We start from the raw sequence: 21,594 nt of genomic DNA on the forward strand, positions 1-21,594 counted from the left end.
GCTGTGGTGTGTGGGTAAAATCACCTGGGAAGACAATCCATAAAAAAGCCATATTACTACCTATGTGTTGTGATAATTGTGTTGTTTGCTCTATAACCTGTTAGTTCATATGCCTTGACACTGTGATATATAGGCCTAAGAACAAGACAATAAGAAGACACAGTGTTAGAATAAATTCAACCACACATTTGTTTCATTACAGAACCGGAAAGCAACATCTGTCCGGTGAAGTCCACAAAACATATTGTATGTAACAAACAGTGACATGACCTACAGCATGGTGAAGTAAGTTAATGTTTCAGACATTTTGGGGCTACTAAACAACTATTGATTTAGAACCACGGAGAGTTGCTGCAAGTCAGAAAGAAAACAGGAGCTGCCTCCACTATTCCAGCACCATTTCAACATCATCAGATCACCTATGCTTAGTCTACTACAGTGACAACTAAAAGATACCCAAAACGATTTAGTCCAATCAACATCAGCTAAATATGATGTGGCTGTCCATGGTACTGATTTGTGTGTGTGTGTGTGTGTGTGTGTGTGTGTGTGTGTGCGTGCGTGCGTGCGTGCGTGCGTGCGTGCGTGCGTGCGTGCGTGCGTGCGTGCGTGCGTGCGTGCGTGCGTGCGTGTGTGTGTGTGTGTGTGTGTGGTGTTGTGTGTGTGTGCGAGTGCAAGTAGAAAGAACATGTTGACTCACCCTACTCGTAGAGAAACACGAATGCCATCCTCCTTTCATGTCGCCTAAACGGTCTATGACTCTGTCATACAGTATACGCTTTTATTTTTTGTTGTCCTAGGCTACCTGGCTAAAATGCTTGCTCGCTAACCTAACTTCCTTTCATGGGCAATGATACGCCAGTCCAGCTAGTTAACATTAGCATACTACATCTGACTCCATGTTGAACTTACATCCTCTCAGGGCCAGGGGCACAATGTATGAATTTATGGTTGGATCAGAATTGCCATTATAATCATTGGCCTGTACAGAGAATTAAGTAAAACCACAAGTCCAAATCCCTATCTCCACACAAGGGTGCGTGCTCAGCCCCCTCGTGTACTCCCTGTTCAACCACAACTGTGTGGCCATGCACGCCTCCAAGTCAATCATCAAGTTTGCAGACTACACAACAGTAGTGGGCTAGATTATCACAGACAAACTGAAACATCACAGACAAACTGAAATGGTCCACCCACACAGATAGTGTGGTGAAGAAGGCGCAACAGTGCCTATTCAACCTCAGGAGGCTGAATAAATGTGGCTTGTCACTCCAGAGGGTGGTGTGGTCTGCACAACTCATCACCGGGGGCAAACTACACAACTCATCACCGGGGGCAAACTACACAACTCATCACCGGGGGCAAACTACACAACTCATCACCGGGGGCAAACTACACAACTCATCACCGGGGGCAAACTACACAACTCATCACCGGGGGCAAACTACACAACTCATCACCGGGGGCAAACTACACAACTCATCACCGGGGGCAAACTACACAACTCATCACCGGGGGCAAACTACCTGCCCTCCATGAAACCTACAGCACCCTATGTCACAGGAAGGCCAAAAAGATTATCAAGGACATCAACCACCTGAGCCACGGCCTGTTCACACCGCTACCATCCAGAAGGCGAGGTCAGTAAAGGGCCATCAGACTGCTAAACAGCAATCACTAACTCAGAGGCTGCTGCCTACATTGAGACCCAATCACTGGCCACTTTAATAAATGGATCACTAGTCACTTTAAACAATGCCACTCTAAATAATGCCACTTTAATAATGTTTACATATCTTACATTACTCATATCACATGTATATACTGTATTTTATTTATAATGTTTACATATCTTACATTACTCATATCACATGTATATACTGTATTTTATACTATCTATTGCACCTTGCCTATGCTGCTCGGCCATCCGTGTAGTTACATGTAAATATTCTCATTCACCCCTTTAGATTTCTGTGTATTAGGTAGTTGTTGGGGATTGTTAGATTACTTGTTAGATATTACTGCACTGTCGGAACTAGAAGCGCAAGCATTTCGCTACGCTCGCATTAACATCTGCTAACCATGTGTATGTGACAAATGACATTTGATTGGATTTGATTTGTGATTGGTCTGAAGCCAAATCCAAATTGGATTCCCTTTACAATTTTTTTTGGTGCACCAGGACTATTCACAGCTGAGCTCACTCAGTTTATCTCAATGCTGATTGGCTATTATTTATTTTTATTTTTTAGCAAGAGACACCAAATGCTCGCTGGCATTCAACGCAATGGGTGGCAACAATGTCATACTCTTTCTGACCAGACTATATCAGATAGATACTCTACATGTACTGAGACAGAGGGCCGCTGTTTCGTTCGCTCGGATGCTTTCTCCAGTCAGATACATTCAGCCTCTTGCAAATTGAAGGACATTTATTAAACACAGCGAGACGAAAGATAAATTATTTGATATGTATTTATTTATTTTTTTCCTTGGTAAATGTTTTGGGGAAGCCTGGCTTCTCTTGGCGTCCATTAATACACGCCCCTGGGTATGACTCAGCGAGGGATTGAACTCACAACCTTCCAATCTCAGGGCGAACACTAACCACAAGGCCACTGAGTTGTCCAATGTGTAATCATGTGATATTTAAGTGACTGAAACATTACAACAAAATCTATGGGCTAAAAAACCGAGCAATTTTTTTTTTGCTGATATGGGTTAGTTAATCTGGACATTTCTGACAAGTTTAAATAGCTCTCTAAGGTATGCATTGACTGACAAGAGGTAATCTGATGATGCACTACCCAATTTCGAAATTGCACCTTGCCTTCTATTATTGCAACGTTGAAAAATAAGTTGAAAGCCGGACTGAGGGTGCGCACCCTACAGTTTGGGAACCACTGCCCTGGACCACTGTCGGTCATTCAGGAGCTTGAAGAGAACGACAGAGCTCACGGACCGGTCACCCAGCTTAAAGAACCACATGACAACCTACCTACTGAGACTGAGCCAATCAGCGATGGACGTCACGCACTGGACCGGCGAGGACCAGAGCGAGGCAGAAAAAGACATCACTCCACCACCCCTGCACGTCAAGATGTAACCTTTTGTGCAGCTAAAGTTTGTGCTGCTTCTTGGAAGGATGAAACTAAAGAAAATAAGTTGATTGTAACCCGATTCTTTATCATTGAACCCGCGGGCCCTTTGGAAAAGGTGATCAATAGTTTAAGTCAAATATTTAGGGCTTCAGACCTATCTGTGTACAGTACAATGGTGTTATTTCCTTATTACAGAAGTATGGACCCTGCTAACAAGCACTTATCAGACCACTGCTATGAGGCACCACACCAATATAGACAAGCCAATATCAGACCTGTGTCTGGAGTTGATAAGGTGGTATGGCACCAGCAGCCCAACAGAACACCAACAATGGCTAACTGACAGTTAGCATGATGCTATTAGTAGTGTCTGCTACTCCTGTCCTCCCACTTGAAATCCGGGTGGCAAAAGGTTCAATCATAGCCTTGCTAAGACGAGAGAGACAAGACGAAAGAGACTTTGGAGCGACTCTGTAACAGCCTGACTTTTCATGAGACACATAACATTTCCAAAATCACCACAGAACCGGGTTGCTGCAACCGGTACCAGGCAGCCTGTCACCCAATCTCCACAATAAGCAGTGGCCAGCCCAGGGCGAGGGGGTGGGGCAAAACAATGGACAGAGGTGAATGGCCGTGGGCTCCATGACACGGCAACAGCCATTGTCTCTGTCGCCCCTTTGACACACAGGCGGTGCCTCCATTGGTGGAAAGTGGTCGTTGTGGCGATGTCTCCATTGTGGAAGTACGGTAAATGTCTTTGTGTCCCGGTTCTCCGCTCCCCTTATCATTTATGTCACAATGGCACACTGTATTCCCCTCACCGGCAAACAATCAGGCCCTCTGTTCCCACAGGCCATGGACTCACTGTCCACTGTGACTGTACACTGGTTTCACAAACACACACCGTGGCATGCACACACTAACAGACACAACGATGTTCAACACAGATCCACACATGGCACAATCACGCACAAATAGAGTACAGCATGAGGAATGTCATGGCGAAGATAGATTTAGACTTACAATGAATGACCGATAGTAACTATGTCAGGATTACACGGGGTTGATTACAGTATGAGCATTCGCACCTATTTAAAAGGCTGTGGTTCTGCTGCAGTTAGCGTTTTGTTTTTCTAAACTTTCTAACTATGCCTGCATGAATGACAGATAAGACAGTCAGACACACTGCCCTCCAGCTATCTAATGAACCCTCTCTCTGTGTGCTGACAAATAGAATGAGAGCTCCAAGCATCAACACCACGTTTAGGAGATATGCTTTTATTTACCCTGAAGATCAAATCAATAACCATTAGGGAAACTTCAATCAAACGCAGAGAGAGCCTGAAAACAAGTGCTGTGTTGTAATCACAGTTGAAAAGACTGTCATGTTAAATATTCTCTCTGTTTTAGCAGCAAAGAAAATGTGTTTCAGACTGCAGCTCATAGAGAAGTGAAACAGGAAGTATTATTTGGTGTTGTTGTGTCAAAGCAGAGTCCAGGGTTGTTTTCAGAAGAGAACATTGTAGAGCCATTGTAATATGTTGCATGGTAGGACATGTTATTTAGCCAGTATGAGGGTTTGCGCTTAGGCTAGATTAAAAAGAACGGTGACCGGTCCGTGAGAGAAAACATATCTGTTGAGTTCAAAAGGGGCTTGCGCTCAAACCATGAAAAGGAAAATTCCCAAGGAGGCCGAGATGCAAGAATTTAATTTAATCCATGCTCGAAAGAATAACAAAAGGTTAAAGTGCACCTTTTCATGGTTTGAGTGTGAGTACCTTTTGAAGTCTACAGGACATGTTATATCACATATATGTGACCTCTCCACAACAGTAACATTGTAGAGCCATTAAACGTGGCCAGCTTGATCAAGCTGAGAATGTTGCATTATGGGTAATGCGTTAAGTGCACCACGGGTCAGTTATGGGTCAGAATGCACTTTACTGTTCTCGACTCTGAATCAGACAGTATGTATGTAGGGCCTATGTATACAGTAACTATACATTTAGTCAGATGTACAGTATGGCCGCTGCTCACTGCAACAGAGCCTTATTGTTCCTGAATTCTGTTATAATCTCATTAAGCCATCAGGGACACAGGAGTTCACTGGGAAATTAACCCGTCAGAACACCACATATCAAGACGCACTCGGAGAATGACTTTTAGTCTCTTTTTACATATTCTGTTGTCATGATGTTTATGTTGTGATTTATTGTTGAGTTGATGATGTAGTGGATGCACAGCAGGTGCCATACCTTTTATGTCCAAAATCTCTGTCTCCAACTCACTCTCCTCTTCCCTCCTCACTTTCTTTAATCCCACACCACACTCGCTTTCTGCCCCCTTATACTCTTTCTTGCTCATACCCACTCTCGCTTACCCTCTTATTCCCTACCACTCCCCTTCCTTCCATGTCCCTGAATCTCTCTTTCTTTAAACAATTTTTCTCTCTTTTCAACTCCACTCTCTTTCTCTCCTCCCCTCTCTTTCACTCTTCTGCCTACTCTCTGTCAACACCTCTTTCTCTTTCTCTATTCCCCAGCCCTCGCTTTCTCTTTTCCTCCATCTATCTCTTCCCCCCTCTACCTCCACCTCTCTCTCTCTCTCTTCTGCTTGAGCTGTAACGAAACTTCCTCCCAGTGATGCCTGTCCTCTCGCTGCTCTGTTAATTACTCCTCTATTTATTTTGCCGATCTGTCCGGGCGGGGGCTGTCCCCGGCCGTGGGGTTTGTCTGACTCCTGCGATAAATAGCCTGCATTCCGATCCTCTGATGCTGACATTAACATGAGCCCCCCCTTTTATCTCAACAGCGCATCAAATTAGCACCCGGCAGATTCCTGCTACAAAGAACCTGGTAACCAAAAAAACCTGGAGACAGGTTGATTGGTGTGGTGAGGCCTGCACAGTATGGTGTCTCTTTCAGCCAGGTCACCTGTGATACAAGTCCGTTTTATACATCCATCCATGGTTGCATTCCAAACACTTAAAAGACACACCCTACCCCCTCAGCCCTAAAATTAAGTGGACACTTCTGATGACGTATCATGACGTCTGACGAGTATACACTTGCAGGGAAAGGGGCGAGGGAGGAAGGAATTCATTTTAAATGGCCCACCCTTGCCTGGAAATTTGTCACTCGTTCGTCCTCTGCGACAATTGTGTTTTTAGCCACCGGTAGCTTGTGGGTGCTTTATATGCACTATAGTCAATTATGAGTGCATGTCTACTTATATTAACTATATAATGATTAATATACGCCTACTGTATGATAGCTAGCAAATTAATTAGCTAACTAACGTTAGTCTGCCTAGTTGGAACTTCTGAAGAAGGAATATGTTTTATTTCTACAATTTCCAAAAGATAACCAAACAAAAACCTCATTACTTTTATGAGACGTGTTTGTGCATTAGTAGCACAATTTCTAACTTATTTCCATTTGTTTTACTTACACTTGTATGTTGACTCCATATTGACGTTGAGGTTTAAAATTTTGGCTGACTTTTCTTAGCGGATGTACAATCATCTCAAATTGAATTGAATCGAATTGTACACTCGCAAACTCCATTAAAAACGAGGGCTGAGGGGCATACGTTCCAAATATGGCTGTGGGGAATTCCCCAAGGGCATAAGGCGAGGGTAAGTGGACGAGGGTGTCTCTTTTAAGTGTTTGGACTGCAGCCCATGTCTAAGATTGTCAGGAGATGATGTAGAAACCGGCCACTAGGGGCAACAGTGAGCACTGTTACCTTAAAATAGGCTTTGGTTGACCTAGGGCGTTGTGGACAGGGATGGCAAATGGGCATAAGCATCTGCCCCTGGTTCCAGGTTGCCTGTTCGAATCCATCGATAGAAAGTTATTGATATTTTTGTTTAAGCCTATCCCAAACCTTAACCCTTACTTTAACCATACGGAGTTAATGCCTAACCTTAAGAATTCAGAGTTAATGCCTACACTTAACCTTGGAGCATACAGAGAAGTAACCAAAGACTTCAACATGTTATGTTTGGAAGAACTTCGAAATTTGACGTTTGAGAAACATGGATGAACGACTAATTCTGCCATGAGACTGTGAGAGCTTGTTGGTCTCTTTATGGCTGTATGTGGGCTCCAGCTCTATCGAACGAATGCCACTGCCAGTTTGTCTGGATGCAAACGGCATTTAATGGTGTGTGAACATCAAAGCAATGGGGGTGTCATTCAAAATAAATGAATTTAATTTCATGCTGTATGATGGAATTTTATGACGAAAGTGATGAAGACCTTTCACTTCTGGTGGAATTGGTGTGCATTTATGGACAGAATGATGAGTAACAATAAACCAAATTGTTGTGGAAGTAGTATGCGTCTTCTTTATAGTATCAACGCTAACAATCTTCACATACTATATACAACGTTACACTTTCCCCGTGTCGGCTAATCAAATAACCTCTTCCATTGATATCTCATTCAGTGCCTCTCTCTCCATGACTTCATAGCCTGTTGTTCTATAAAGAAAAAATATTTTAAACGATGCAAAGCTGATTTCCATAGAGGCAATAACATAGTTGTTATTGACTGCTAGAAGCAAAGAAGCAGGGTGACATCTAATATCCACCCCAATGACACGTCTCGTTGGGGTGGCGTTGCTATGGTAAAGGCTTGACCCCGTGCCCCCATCGCTGAGTCTAGATCCGGTTTCATCAGTTTATAGGCTGCTTTTATTTTTGGGTTCAACCCCACTGGCCCACTTGCCATCACCGAGGAGGAGTTTATGAGGAGGGGTAGGGGGACAGAGAGAGAGCCAGAGAGAAGGAGCGAGAGAGAGTGTTAGTTAGAGTGTGAGAGAAAGACGGAGGGATTGAAAAAGGCAGAGTTGGGAAAAAGATTGAGAGCGCCAGTGTTCTCCCAGCCAAGTTGGGAGAGACAGAGACCTGGTTGCTCTCTTTGCCTGGTTTCACAGTCTATGTGTGCAGGAATGCATTCATTAACGTAATTCCTCTGCCCTCAAACAAGGGTGCCGTCACTGGGTGAGTGAGTGGAGGATTGGGGAGCTGGCGGGGCTAGGGGGTTTTAGGAGGGGGGAGTGGAGGATGGAGGGGAAGCATAAATACACCCCCTTCCTTCAAACACAATCTCAGAGCAAGAGAGGAGGACGAGACTCTAGCCAGCCTCCGCGTCCAAGTTTATCTCCATGAGAATGGCTGTGGAGGCACAAAGGGATGAAAAGGTAATGGAAAAGACCCAGGACAACCCCTTCCTGTTCTGTTGGGTCATTTGTTTCAGGGCTGTCAGTGCCAGGCCCACAGCCCTCCTCGGCTCTCTCAAACCCCCTCAGCCCGTTTCACACTTACTTCCCAGCTTTGTTTTCGGGCTGTTTTTAAAACATTGCCCCTGGTTTTTTCATTCACGTGAAAAGGGATGGCAGGCAAAGTGACATCAAACAGAAAGTGGGGCAATTGTTTTTCTAATACATCTAAAAGCCAGCCAACTCCGGGCATGGAAACTGCTTTAACAAAAGGAAGGCAAAAACCTTAAGCCAATTCAACTATTTCTATAAACACTTTAATGACAGAATTTAAGCAGTTATTTTATTTTTTATTTTATTTAACCTTTATTTATTTAGTTATAATTCATGCTTATTGTGTGGAAAAGTAAAACATCCCTTGCCTTCACTGGAATTAATAACATCGTTTTGTGAAATGCTCGTAACTCAACATCAGTAACTATGGAGGCATAATGTTTTAGCAATTTAGCAGATACTCTTATCCAGAGCGACTTACAGTAGTGAGGGCATACATTTTCATACTTTCTTGTACTGGTCCCCCGTGGGATTCAAACCCACAACCCTGGCATTGCAAGTGTCATGTTCTACCAACTGAGCCACACGGTACCTATAATAGTACACAACACATCATTCTCGCCTTTCTATTTAAAATGAAACTTTCCCACAAACTATGCCAGATCGCATGCACTACCTCTGATGAGGCGTTCATTCACAAAACCCCCAATAGTGCAACTAAGTTTAACTGTAGACTTCATTTTCAACATATCACCTATAACATCTCCTTCAGTTTCACAGATTTTTAAGAAAATACAACCATGATATAAATGATAGATTTTCTTCTCAGTTTAACTGCGATTCACTCTGATGTGTCCTGGCATTTAGTCAATCACTCTCTCTCTCTCACGGTGAATACCACTGACATTCCTGCACAGCCTGCCAATGGAGGATAGATCTGAAATATTGATATTTTTTAGACCTGTTGCATAACCATTTAACTAAGCCCAAATATTCTGATCACCATAATGTGCATAATCCTTCATATTTATCTTTTATTTTTCATTTTTAAGATGCTGTGCAGGTGTCTTGTCTATGTGCTTGTCTGAAGATGTGTGTGTGCAGTGGTGGAAAAAGTTCCCAATTGTCATACTTGAGTAAAAGTAAAGATAAGTTAATAGAAAATGACTCAAGTAAAAGTGAAAGTAACCATGTACAATACTACTTGAGTAAAAGTCTAAAAGTATTTGGTTTTAAATATACTTAAGCATCAAAAGTAAATGTAATTGATAAAATGTACTTAAGTATCAAAAGTAAAAGTATAAACCATTTAAAATTCCAGCACGATTTTCTTGTTTTTAAAATGTACAGATAGCCGGGGCACATTCCAACAATCAGACATAATTTACAAAGAAAGCATTTGTATTTAGTGAATCCGCCAGATCAGGTAGTAGGTATGACCAGGGATGTTCTCTTGATACGTGCGTGAATTGGACCATTTTCCTGTCCTGCTAACCATTCAAAATGTAACAAGTACTTTTGGGTGTCAGGGAAAACGTATGGAGTAAAAAGTACATTATTTTAGTAACAGTAATCAAAAATAAAAATAGTAAAGTACAGATACCAAAAAAACGACTTAAGTAGTACTTTAAAGTATTTTACTTAAATAAGGATCGGCCCCTTTTCAATATTCGCCTAAAATGACATACCCAAATCTAACTGCCTGTAGCTCAGGCCCTGAAGCAAGGATATGCATTTTATTGGTACCATTTGAAAGGAAACACTTTGAAGTTTGTGGAAATGAGAAAGGAATGTAGGAGAATATAACACATTAGATCTGGTAAAAGATAAAACAAAGAAAAAAACAATAGTTTTTTGGTATTTTTTTGTACCATCATCTTTGAAATGCAAGAGAAAGGCCATAATGTATTATTCCAGCCCAGGTGCAATTTAGATATTGGCCAATAGATGGCAGCAGTGTATGTGCAAAGTTTTAGTCTGATCCAATGAACCATTGCATTTCTGTGCCAAATTTTGTATCAAGACTGCCCAAATGTGCCTAATTTGTTTATTAATAACTTTTCATGTTCAAAACTGTGTACTCTCCTCAATCAACAGCATGGTATTATTTCACTGTAATAGCTACTGTAAATTGGACAGTGCAGTTAGATTAACCAGAATTTAAGCTTTCTGCCAATATCAGATATGTCTATGTCCTGGGAAATGTTCTTGTTACTTACAACCTCATGCTAATCACATTAGCCTACGTTAGCTCAACCGTCCCACAAGGGACCCACCTATACTGAAAGAAGTTTGTACTTTACACCACTGTTCGTGCGTGTGTGCGTGTGTGCGTATGTGTATGTGCAAGCGCAAGCGCATTTGTCCTCCCACACTCGGCCCCGGCGGTGCGCGCGCCCCCGATCTCGGCTGAGAGACTCCGCTGTGAAGTGTGGTCATGTGACCAGCTCGCAAAACACAGCCAGACGGTTTCAGGAGACCAAATGCCAGCTTCATTGAAAAAGCTCCGTTATCGAGAATAGAGACAGGAGGGACAGACGTTTCCAGTGTGCAGACACACACATAACAATACACAGAAAACTCTGGGGAACTCGGGGAAAGGACATTTTCACAGCCTCAAGAACTTCGGTAGGAGAAAGCAGAAAGAAGACAAATCGTTTCAAATATAAATCAAGGGCAGTGGACACGCGGGAGTTGATTATTCATTCCGATAACTTGTGGAATTATAAGGGTAACAAAAAATTTAAAAAACTACCTCTCCGCCATTTCATATTTGTATTAAATTGTTCCTTTTCTTTTAAATTTTCTTTTATCACCTGTCCTCGGAAGAGCTGACAGCCAGACGGTGTAGTAGAATTGCAGTGCAGTGCGTAAAGAAACTGAACGCAGCACCAGGAGACGGAACAGCTCACTGCGTTTACCAACAAGAGACAGTGAGGAGGAGTGAGAGAGACAGACTGATTTTTTTGTATTCTTGTATTTTTATATCATATTTATTAATTTATAGCCTACGCGAACATATTTATTTTTTTCCATTGTTGGTTCTGTTTGGGTCAGATTTTTTTTCTTCTTCATTTTTTGGAATATGGTTGGGGAAATGGAATCGAAGGAGAAACCTAAGCCCACCCCAGACTATCTCATGCAACTCATGAATGATAAGAAACTGATGAGCAGCCTACCCAACTTCTGCGGGATTTTTAACCACCTCGAACGGCTGCTTGATGAAGGTAAACTTGGGATCAATGTGTGTGAATAGACAAGCACCCTAAATTGAGGGTACACATGTGGTAGGGTATGCGCATGGATCCTACAGACCGAGTTTCTCGTTGTGAAAGAGCAGTCTCCCTTCCTTTTTAGATAGGACGGCGTAGGGAGTATTTGTTGCTTTCTGTGGACTGGACTCATGAGCCTTACATTTTACAGAGGCGTGAATGTGTTGACATCATTGGACACATAGTTATATCAATGCAGACACAACAGTAGGCTAGTTTACAGTTCTGAATTGTTGCAAATACACTGGTTTGCTTTCGTTTTTACTCAAGCCTCATAACCTTGAGGCGTTTCACTTGAAGAGTACACAGATACTTTTATTATTTAATGTTGACATTAAAAAGTGGATTAAACGGGTGAAACCATATAGCCTATTTAAATATAAATACATATTGAAATCTGATTGGTGATTCACATATTCTCCAGAGAGTTATTCTAGAGTTAACCTAAACTGAATATAGCATTTGGACTCAAATTCAAGTTAATAAGTTATTAATGCATGAGGTGGCAGAGAAAAAATGACATCTGTTTACATTTGTAAAATAGTTTTTGAAGAAATGTTTAAATCTCTATCTGATATGGTACTTTGTCCCTACACAGCTAATATTTGAAGCAGTTGCACTGTTATCCTCACAGCACAATGAAGTGAAGAAACATTTCTCACTCAGTGCATCCAAACCGTCTTTGGCGCATGCTATTAGGCCAAAGTATATATTTTGTGTTTTCTGTACTTCTGTGTCAACAATCATCATCACGAAGTGTATATTCTAGAATCTAGATGATATAGACAATGATGTGTGGGAGTTAGAGTACTAGAGCGACTGTTGGGGAATTTTGGGGGATTAGGCGCCAGAGGGCTGGCTCCCACCGGGTTTAGCCTTCATCTTCTTCTATCTTCCATCTCTTTGGGTAGCCAACGTCTTTCCCCTCGACATTCTGCTACTATGTTTCACCATTTAAATGATTTAGGCTTACTAGACTAGTTTATAGACATCAAACTTTTGAATGGACTCATTAGAGCGAGGTTTTATTGGAAGTGGGGAGCCTTTTGAGATTAGGACTGGGTTTTATGCTTTTCATCTCCAGAGCATGTAATGCCGTTCACTGTGGTAACCGCCTTGCTTTTCTCTCCATAGGCTATATACCAGTTATTTCAGAAATGTTTTGGTGAATTCGGAGTACGGTTTCTTTACAGTGTGCATGTAAAGAGAATTTGTTTATTTCACTTCTTTAGGCTATTCTATTACACGATTGGTTGGGGGAAAAGTGTCATCTTATCACATTAACATTTTTAAGAACACGTGATGAAGGACTTCTAGCTGCCCATATCAAATCAACGGGTGCGCAAAACAAGTGGTTTCTGTAGATTTTGCTGTCTGGCATATTCATTCGGTCAGTGGAAGGTTAGGCCTATATGCTGCAGCTGATTTGGGGCTAGGCCGTGACGGGAGAAACAACACACCAAATGCAGCCAAAGTTAAATAGAAGTCTGTGCATATTATTGTCAATCTGCCATGTCATATGTTCATAAATCTTCATCCTTACCATTAGATTATCAGCTCAGGCGAGAGACCCACGGCCTCAACCCGCGTTCTTGCGGGGTCTAACCTGTCTGAATGTGCCGGTTAATCGCAGACACACTCTCTCACGAGTTTTTGCTTTTCGCGTTGGTCTTGGTCTGAGGCATCAGTGCTTGATGGAGCTGCATGCTGTGCTGGTGTGAGTGAGGGGCGGGTCGAGGGATGCTGGATTTGGGTGGTGCTGGAACACAGCTGTGTGTGAAGCAAGACGATCCCTTTGCACAGCACTCCCACTCATCTGGAAAGCCTTGCGTATTTATTCCACACTAAGTCACAGGACAGACTAGAAAAAGGAACATAACGTGAATAAATTCCCAGAGACCATACAGATGTTGGATCTTAATTTGAGCCAGTTTGCTATAGCATGAAAATACTCCTAGAGTAATAGGAAATGGTTTATAATTAATGGAAATTTTTTGTAGGAGTTGATACGTTTGTCATTTGGGCAAATCAAGTCAGACATTTTAAAGTGTAAATTACACCCTTTAGAAGCCTTGTTAAACCTTGAATACACTACACATTTGCATTTCCTGCAATGCAGAAAAACTATCATTTGTGAGTGTTGCTGTCTGTTTGTGTCATCCTGTTAGTCTGTCCTGTATGTGACTGATACGGTAGGTCTGTTTGAGTGCTGTGCTGTGACGTGCAGACAGACAGAGAGATGTCTAAGTCAGTACATATACCTTCTGATCAGAGGGAGGATGGAGACACTGGTTTCACTTCCTCTATCGAACTCAGTCCTGACTTCCAATAATACCACAGACGACATGTAGTTAAATATAGTGGAATCAGCCCCTGCCCATTTCCCTTAGCTCTTTATGTGTGTGTGTTTTATCTGATCAATAGAAATTGCAGATAGTTATTCTTCAAATCAGTAATTGATTTAGCCTATATGCCACGTGCATCCACTGCATGCGGACTGGATTAGTAAGGGACATTACAGTGTTGCAGTAATAGAGTGGGTTTGATTCTGTTTGTGTGATCTGAACTACACGTATGTGTCTGAGTGTCGGGTAATGTACAACATACAATCTGATTGTTAATAGGTAGGGCAAATTCACATATACAATATCCTCATTGCACTAGTCTGCAGCTGTGCTTTTCTGTTGCCAGTATCACCCGGGCAACACTAAACCACTGGCTTCTGCAGACGTCAGCGCTATTCCGCCTTCTAAAGTTGGGGCTGGCGTATAAAATATCGTCTGCAGCTTGTGCTTGGCCTCAACATTGATCATACGTGAAGCTCCAGGTCGGTGTTTTCTTCTCCCCGCTGTTGTGATCTGCTGTAGTGTGCGGTGAGGAATGAAACTAGATAAATGCGTATGGTGATGGAGGGCTATATCTCAACACACAGAGGACACGCTTTATAGGAGATAGTTGTCTGATAACCCCAGTCCACCTGTGTGTATCGGCTGCGAGTGACAAGTGATAATAGAGGAAGCCTGTGCGGGGAAGGGAGTGTGTGTGCTCGCTTGTGTGTGTACTTACATATGTGTGTATAATCTGTCGCCTTTAACAGCCTCCTGTTAAGAATTTCTATACTCAACAAAAATATAGAGTTACAGTTCATATAAGGAAATCAGTCAATTGAAATGAATTCATTAGGCGCTAATCTATGGATTTCACATGACTGGGCAGGGGTGCAGCCATGAGTGGGCATTGGGAGGGCATAGGCCCACCCATTTGGCAGCCAGTCCCACCCACTGGGGAGCCAGAACCTGCCAATCAGAATGAGTTTTTCGCCACACAGTGGTTTTATTACAGACAGAAAGACTCCTCAGCACCCCTCCCCCCTCAGACGATCCTGCAGGTGATGAAGCCGGATGTGGAGGTCTTGGGCTGGCGTGGTTACACATGGTCTGCGGCTGTGAGGCCGGTTGGATGTATTGCCAAATTCTCTAAAACAACATTGGAGGTGGCTTATGGTAGATAAATTAACATTCAATTCTCTGGCAACAGCTCTGGTGGACATTCCTGCAGTCAGCATGCCAATTACACGCTCCCTCAAAACTTGAGACATTTTGTGTTGTGTGACAAAACTGCACATTTTAAAGGGGCCTTTTATTGTCCCCAGCACAAGGTGCACGTGTGTAATGATAATGCTGTTTATTCAGCTTCTTGATATGCCACACCTGTCAGCTGAATGGATTATCTTGGTAAAGGAGAAATGCTCACTAACAGGGATATAAACAAATTTGTGCACACAGTTCTGGGATTTCTGGGATTTTTTCATTTCTGCTCATGAAACATGGGACCAACACTTTACATGTTGAGATTATATATTTTTTCAGTGTAATTTAGGTCTCACACGTGTCATAATCAAAGCTATTCAGCGTGAATTCGCTATTAGCTGGGGTTTTTCTCCAGTGACGTTCAAGTGCGAATGCCTGCTTGTGAGTCATGGTTTTAGAATGCTGATGAGGAATTTCTGCAATTCAATTTCACTCCATGAGCTCACTCTGGGTTAGGGATTTACATTGTCGTCTGTGTCAGTGTGACTGACTGGGTTTGAATCCGGGTAATCTCTGTGCCACAAGACTGTGTTAGCCCTCTGAGCTATAGCTTAGGCATTAGCTCGGGGAACACAGGTGTCCAGCAAGGTAACTCATCACCATATTACCTCCATTATTAATCATACTAGATAGGTGTGTCCTAGGCAGGCGATTACGTCCGTTTCAGTGACGTTACTACCGAACCGTGTCTAGATGTTCATGGTCAGAACGTATCAGTGACCATATGACAGGTAAAAGTTGTCCCGGTCGGTACTGTTCAGGTGTATGAGATGAGTCCCCTCATCTGAGCACTGAACCCTGAGCTGTCACCTGTGAGTGATGTGCCTGTGCAGTGGCCCGGGGAAGACGACGCTGCAGAGTACTGAATGCACAAACCCAGGCCGTTGTTAGTGCAGATGAATGCTCTCAATGGACAGTCAATGCAGCCAGCCATGCAGGGCTGCTCCGCTCTGTAACAAAGGTGATGAATTGAATCACTGCTAGAGGTACTCAGGTACTCTAGTATGTTTGTCCCAGCCCCTGAAAGTCCAACACACACTCAAATGGATGGGAGGAGAGGAGTGTTGCAGAGATACAGACGTGAGAGAGCACAGTAAGGTCAAGGCACTGATGATGAAGTACTTTTTTGGTGTGTGTGTGTGTGTGTGCGTTCGCCCCCCACTGGGTACTGCTACTGTATTTGTTGTTAAACCAAAATTATTTGCACACATTAACTGTATATAAAGTGTGTGAAAGCCAGCGGTGTAATGTACTTAAGGAAAAATTCTTGAATGTACTATTTAAGTCATTTTTGGGGGGTATCTGTACTTTCCTTTACTATTTATATTTTTGATGACTTTTACTTCACTACATTACTAAAGAAAAGAATGTACTTTTTACCTTTTTTCTGACACCCAAAAGTACTCGTTACATTTTGAATGCCTAGCAGGACAGGAAAATTATCAAACTCATGCACTTATCAAGAGAAAGTCCCTGGTCATCCCTACTACCTCTGATCTGGCAGACTCACTAAACATAAATGCTTCATTTGTAAATGATGGCTGAGTGTTGGAGTGTGCCCCTGGCTATCCATAATTTTAAAAAACATTTTATTATTGTGCCATCTGGTTTGCTTCATATAAAGAATATTATACTACCTTTATTTGAAACCAAATACTTTCAGACTTTTACTCAATAATATTTTACTAGTTGACTTTCACTTTTACTTGAGATGATTTCTATTATAAGTATATTAAGGTATCTTTACTTTTACTCGAGTATGACAATTGGGTACTTTTTCCACCACTAGTGAAAACTAATTTATCCTCATTGAGTTAGTAGCTAAGTGTTATTGTCTCTTCTATTGGTACAGACCACTAGCACCCTGGGAAATCACATTGAAGAGTGAACATGCTTTTACTAGAGTGACGGTTAACAAGAAACAACCCACTTAGCACAGACGTCAATTCAATGTCTATTCCATGTTGGTTCAATGTCATTTCGTTGAATTTACGTGGAAACAACATTGATTCAACCGGTGTGTGTCCAGTGGGAAGTTGACTTCCCCTGGATAGTTAGTGTTTCACTAGCCAGACAAGAAGAAGACTAACAGAGTCTTAGACAGACAGAAGCAGACTGTTGTCAGCGAATGGTAATCACACACAGAGGGATGATTCCAAGGTCTCCTTTTCGACCATTAAAAGTTGTGGAAGGATGCAGTTTGATCTCAGGGCACTCTCTATATCTCTCCAGAATTGTAGCTCTCTGTGTCTGCCTCTGCTTCACTGTCTCTCACTGTCTCTTTCACTCTTCTATGTCCCTCTGTCTGTCTGTCTGACCTCTCTCTCTCTCGCTCGCTCTCGTTCTCTCTCTAGCATCAAGGAGTCCCAGAGAGACAAGAGAATCCTTCCAGCTCCTCTCACAATTAGACAAAGTGGTCCTATTCATCACATAATTGAAGTAATTCATTATTTCAGAAGTGAAGTCGAGTTGGGTGTGGGGGCGGGGTCAAAGTTAATTTATTCAGAATTAACTTGGATCCTGTCCCTGTGTTGTGGAGTAATGATCCCGTCTCTTACTCACGGCATGCACTGCAGCATTAGGATGTATGGGAAAAAGTTCCCTTAGGGATAAGTATGGTGAAGATGATGGTGAATTTTGGCCTGGTTAGTTGATATGGTGTGTTGTTGTCTATGCAGCAGCAAAACCTGTGATATCCCTTGTATGTGTTTAAAAAGCACATCTTACCCTCCGTATTGAGTCTGTAGGTATCAACAGGTTAGAATGAGTACCTCATCCCAAGTGCTGTGGCAGATAGACTGTCAACTTTATTTAAACAAACCTCATGCAATGGTAGATCTTAGCTTTGGCGGTAGCGTTCTAGGTTCAGCGGTGTGTATTTTCACCACAGGAATGGGGCGCGAAAAAGGCTGGGTTTTGATGAATAAACAAGTTGTTGGTGTGTCAAGACTTGGCCCCTTACTGGCCAATCAGAACATGCTCCATGGCTATGTGGTTGCTTCAAGCTGTGTATTTACAGTCTTTTATCCTATTTGCGTTCTCATCAGCTTGAACGTTAGTCTGTTATAGCCTAGTTCGCCCCATATTTGCTAAATATGTTGAACATGTTTATAGTCCACATTGTTGTAAATGCATTGCTTCAATATGGAAATACATTGTTAAACATAGGCTATAGCATTAATACTGATATAGGGGCTAGGCCTACTGTAAAATGCAGTCTGGACATGGACATGCCAACCGTAGTCAATAAGCAAGATTCAATTCACTAGGCTATTGATAGATCAAATCTAATAAAATGTTATTTGTCACATGCGCTGAATACAACAGGTGTAGACCTTACTGTGAAATGCTTACTTACAAGTCCTTAACCAACGATGCAGTTTTAAGAAAATAGAGTTAAGAAAATATAAACTAAAGTTTAATTTTTTTTATGTTAAATAAGTAACACAATAAAATAACAATAATGAGGCTATATACAGGGGGTACTGAGTCAGTGTGCTGGGGTACAGGTTAGTTGAGGTAATTTGTACATGTAGGTAGGGGTAAAGTGACTATGCATAGATAATAAACAGCGAGTAGCAGCAGTGTAAAAACAATGCAAATAGTCCAGGTGGCCATATGATTAATTGTTCAGCAGTCTTATGGCTTGGGGGTAGAAGCTGTTAATTAAGGAGCCTCTTGGACCTAGACTTGGCGCTCCGGTACTGCTTGCCGTGCGGTAGCAAAGAGAACAGTCGATGACTAGGGTGGCTGGAGACTTTGACTGGAGTCTTTGATAATTTTTAGGGTCTTCGTCTGACACCGCCTGGTATATAGGTCCTGGATGGCAGGAAGCTTGGCCTCAGTGATGTACTGGGCCGTACGCATTACCCTCTGTAGCGCCTTACGGTCAGATACCGAGCAGTTGCCATACCAGGCGGGGATGCAACTGGGCAGGATGCTCTCGATGGTGCAGCTGTATAACTTTTTGAGGATCTGGGGACCCATGCCAAATCTTTTTAGTCTCCTGAGGGGATAAGGTGTTGTCACGCCCTCTTCACAACTTTCTTGGTGTGTTTCTACCATGATAGTATGTTAGTGATGTGGACAACAAGGAACATGAAGCTCTCGACCCGCTCCACTACAGCCCCGTCGATAAGGCCCAAAAATAATGTTTAATTCTAATCAAATCATAATAAAAACTTAACAACAACTTGTTTTAAATAGGCTATGTCGATATACAGTTACAGGCACCATAATTGCTCCCCTTGGGCGTATAATACAGAGAAGGCAACTTAGATTATGGAGAGTTTTACGCACATCCAAACCTTTCACAGGAGCTTGATAAAGACCCAATATAAAGAGAAAGGATGCATGTCCTCTCACCGTTATACAGCTCGCAAATGTCATGTTTTATAAACATCATGGAACCATCTGACAGATCATATTTGCACTTCTCCAGAAATGGCAGACGCAATCACATTACTTTCGAGCCATGTACGTTCTCACCATAAACCCATGAACGGTCAATCTTTCTCGTCAGTTTGTTTTTTAATCAAATTAAACGACAAATCAATCCAATTTTTAAACCAACAACAATATTTCTAAATAGGATCGGGTCAGAAGCATGATGTCATAAATCGCATCTCTCGTTCCATGAGCATGTGTGGACACTTAGTCCTAAGGGCTCTTCATCAGGAGGCATGGATGCTTGTCCTATCCATTGAATAGAGTTCATTAAATATTATAAACTTGGTGGTTCAAGCCCTGAATGCTGATTGGCTGACCGTATACCACGGGTATGACAAAACATTTATTTTGACTGCTCTAATTACGTTGGTAACCAGTTTATAATAGCACCTCGGATGTTTGTGGTGTATGGCCAATATACCACAGCTAAGGGCTGTATCCAGACACCCCCTCGTGCCTTATTGCTTAAGTATACACTAACCCTACAATAAGCTTAGTTATAAAAAAAAACATGTAGCCAATCTAGTTCTTTTTTTATTGGCTTCAACTTAGAAATATTCGTCTACACACATTGCATTCACATTTCAAAAATGTACTGCATGTTCAAGCAATGGACAATTGGACATTGCCCAAGCGCTATAATTAGATTAGCCTACCATCGCCTGATATGGCCTATTAGTGAATTTGCCACGTAAAAGGTAAACAAACGAAAGAGCTAGGCTACAAGCGGATTCAGCACCAAGGACAGAGATCGGAATTCCCGCAATTTGACAGTTAGGTCCAACTGATGAAAGTGGAAGGTGTAATCTATCAACAAAATAATGGATCAAGGAGAACCAATAAACAGTCTTGTAATAACTGGATGTTCCTAAACAGACTTCCACATGGATCTGAGGGGTAGGCATGAAAAAGAGCATGTGAAGAGAATGGATGAAACCTATTGATTGAGACATGAAAAAGCTGAAATGCCCAGGCAACGAGTGACCTCATTTTTATCAATAGGTTTGGCTCTCACATCGTTTATCATCCTCTTGCTGCTTTTGCTTCCCCTCAGATGTATTGAAGCCATTCAATTCATTATTCTCAAGGAAATCACATCTTCTGGCAGTGGTATTCAAATGTTTTCAGTGGGGACCCCATTTCTTCTGACTGAATTTCTTGGGACCCCATTTAACAACCTAACCTTCAATTCATTCATCAAAATGAAACCAATAAAATACATTATCTCAATAAAGTTGTATTTTTCAAATGATCTTTTTCAAAAACCCATACAATAATTTGTATTCTTCACTTTTTGTTCCTAAAAAAATAAATATATACACAGTTGAAGTCGGAAGTTTACATACACTTAGGTTGGAGTCATTAAAACTCGTTTTTCAACCACTCCACAAATTTCTTGTTAACAAACTATAGTTTTGGCAAGTCGGTTAGGACATCTACTTTGTGCTTGACACAAGTAATTTTTCCAACAATTGTTTACAGACAGATTGTTTCACTTATATTTCACTGTATTACAATTCCAGTGGGTCAGAAGTTTACATACACTAAGTTGACTGTGCCTTTAAACAGCTTTGAAAATTCCCGAAAATGATGTCATGGCTTTAGAAGCTTCTGAAAGGCTAATTGACATCATTTGAGTCAATTGGAGGTGTACCTGTGGATGTATTTCAAGGCCTACCTTCAAACTCAGTGCCTCTTTGCTTGACATCATAGGAAAATCAAAAGAAATCAGCCAAGACCTCAGAAAAAAATTGTAGACCTCCACAGGTCTGGTTCATCTTTGGGAGCAATTTCCAAACGCCTGAAGGTACCACGTTCATCTGTACAAACAATAGTACGCAAGTATAAACACCATGGGACCACGCAACCGTCATACCGCTCAGGAAGGAGACGCGTTCT

At 42.0% G+C, this 21,594-nt stretch overlaps 1 protein-coding gene across 2 annotated transcripts in view; it reads left to right on the forward strand.

The window, feature by feature from the left end:
• The first annotated feature begins 10,856 nt into the window (after window positions 1-10,856).
• LOC120017572 (protein quaking) overlaps window positions 10,857-21,594 on the forward strand; it is an 83,062-nt gene continuing 72,324 nt past the window's right edge. The window contains exon 1 of one of the 2 annotated variants that reach the window (XM_038960420.1): window positions 10,857-11,611. In XM_038960420.1, the coding sequence (XP_038816348.1) occupies window positions 11,470-11,611 (142 nt within the window). In that variant the 5' untranslated portion in view covers window positions 10,857-11,469. The remainder of the gene's footprint in view (window positions 11,612-21,594) is intronic. The other variant, XM_038960419.1, reaches the window with a different exon arrangement.

Source organism: Salvelinus namaycush, chromosome 22 (assembly GCF_016432855.1).
Source record: "Salvelinus namaycush isolate Seneca chromosome 22, SaNama_1.0, whole genome shotgun sequence".
In the NCBI taxonomy this organism is placed as follows: Eukaryota; Metazoa; Chordata; class Actinopteri; order Salmoniformes; family Salmonidae; genus Salvelinus; species Salvelinus namaycush.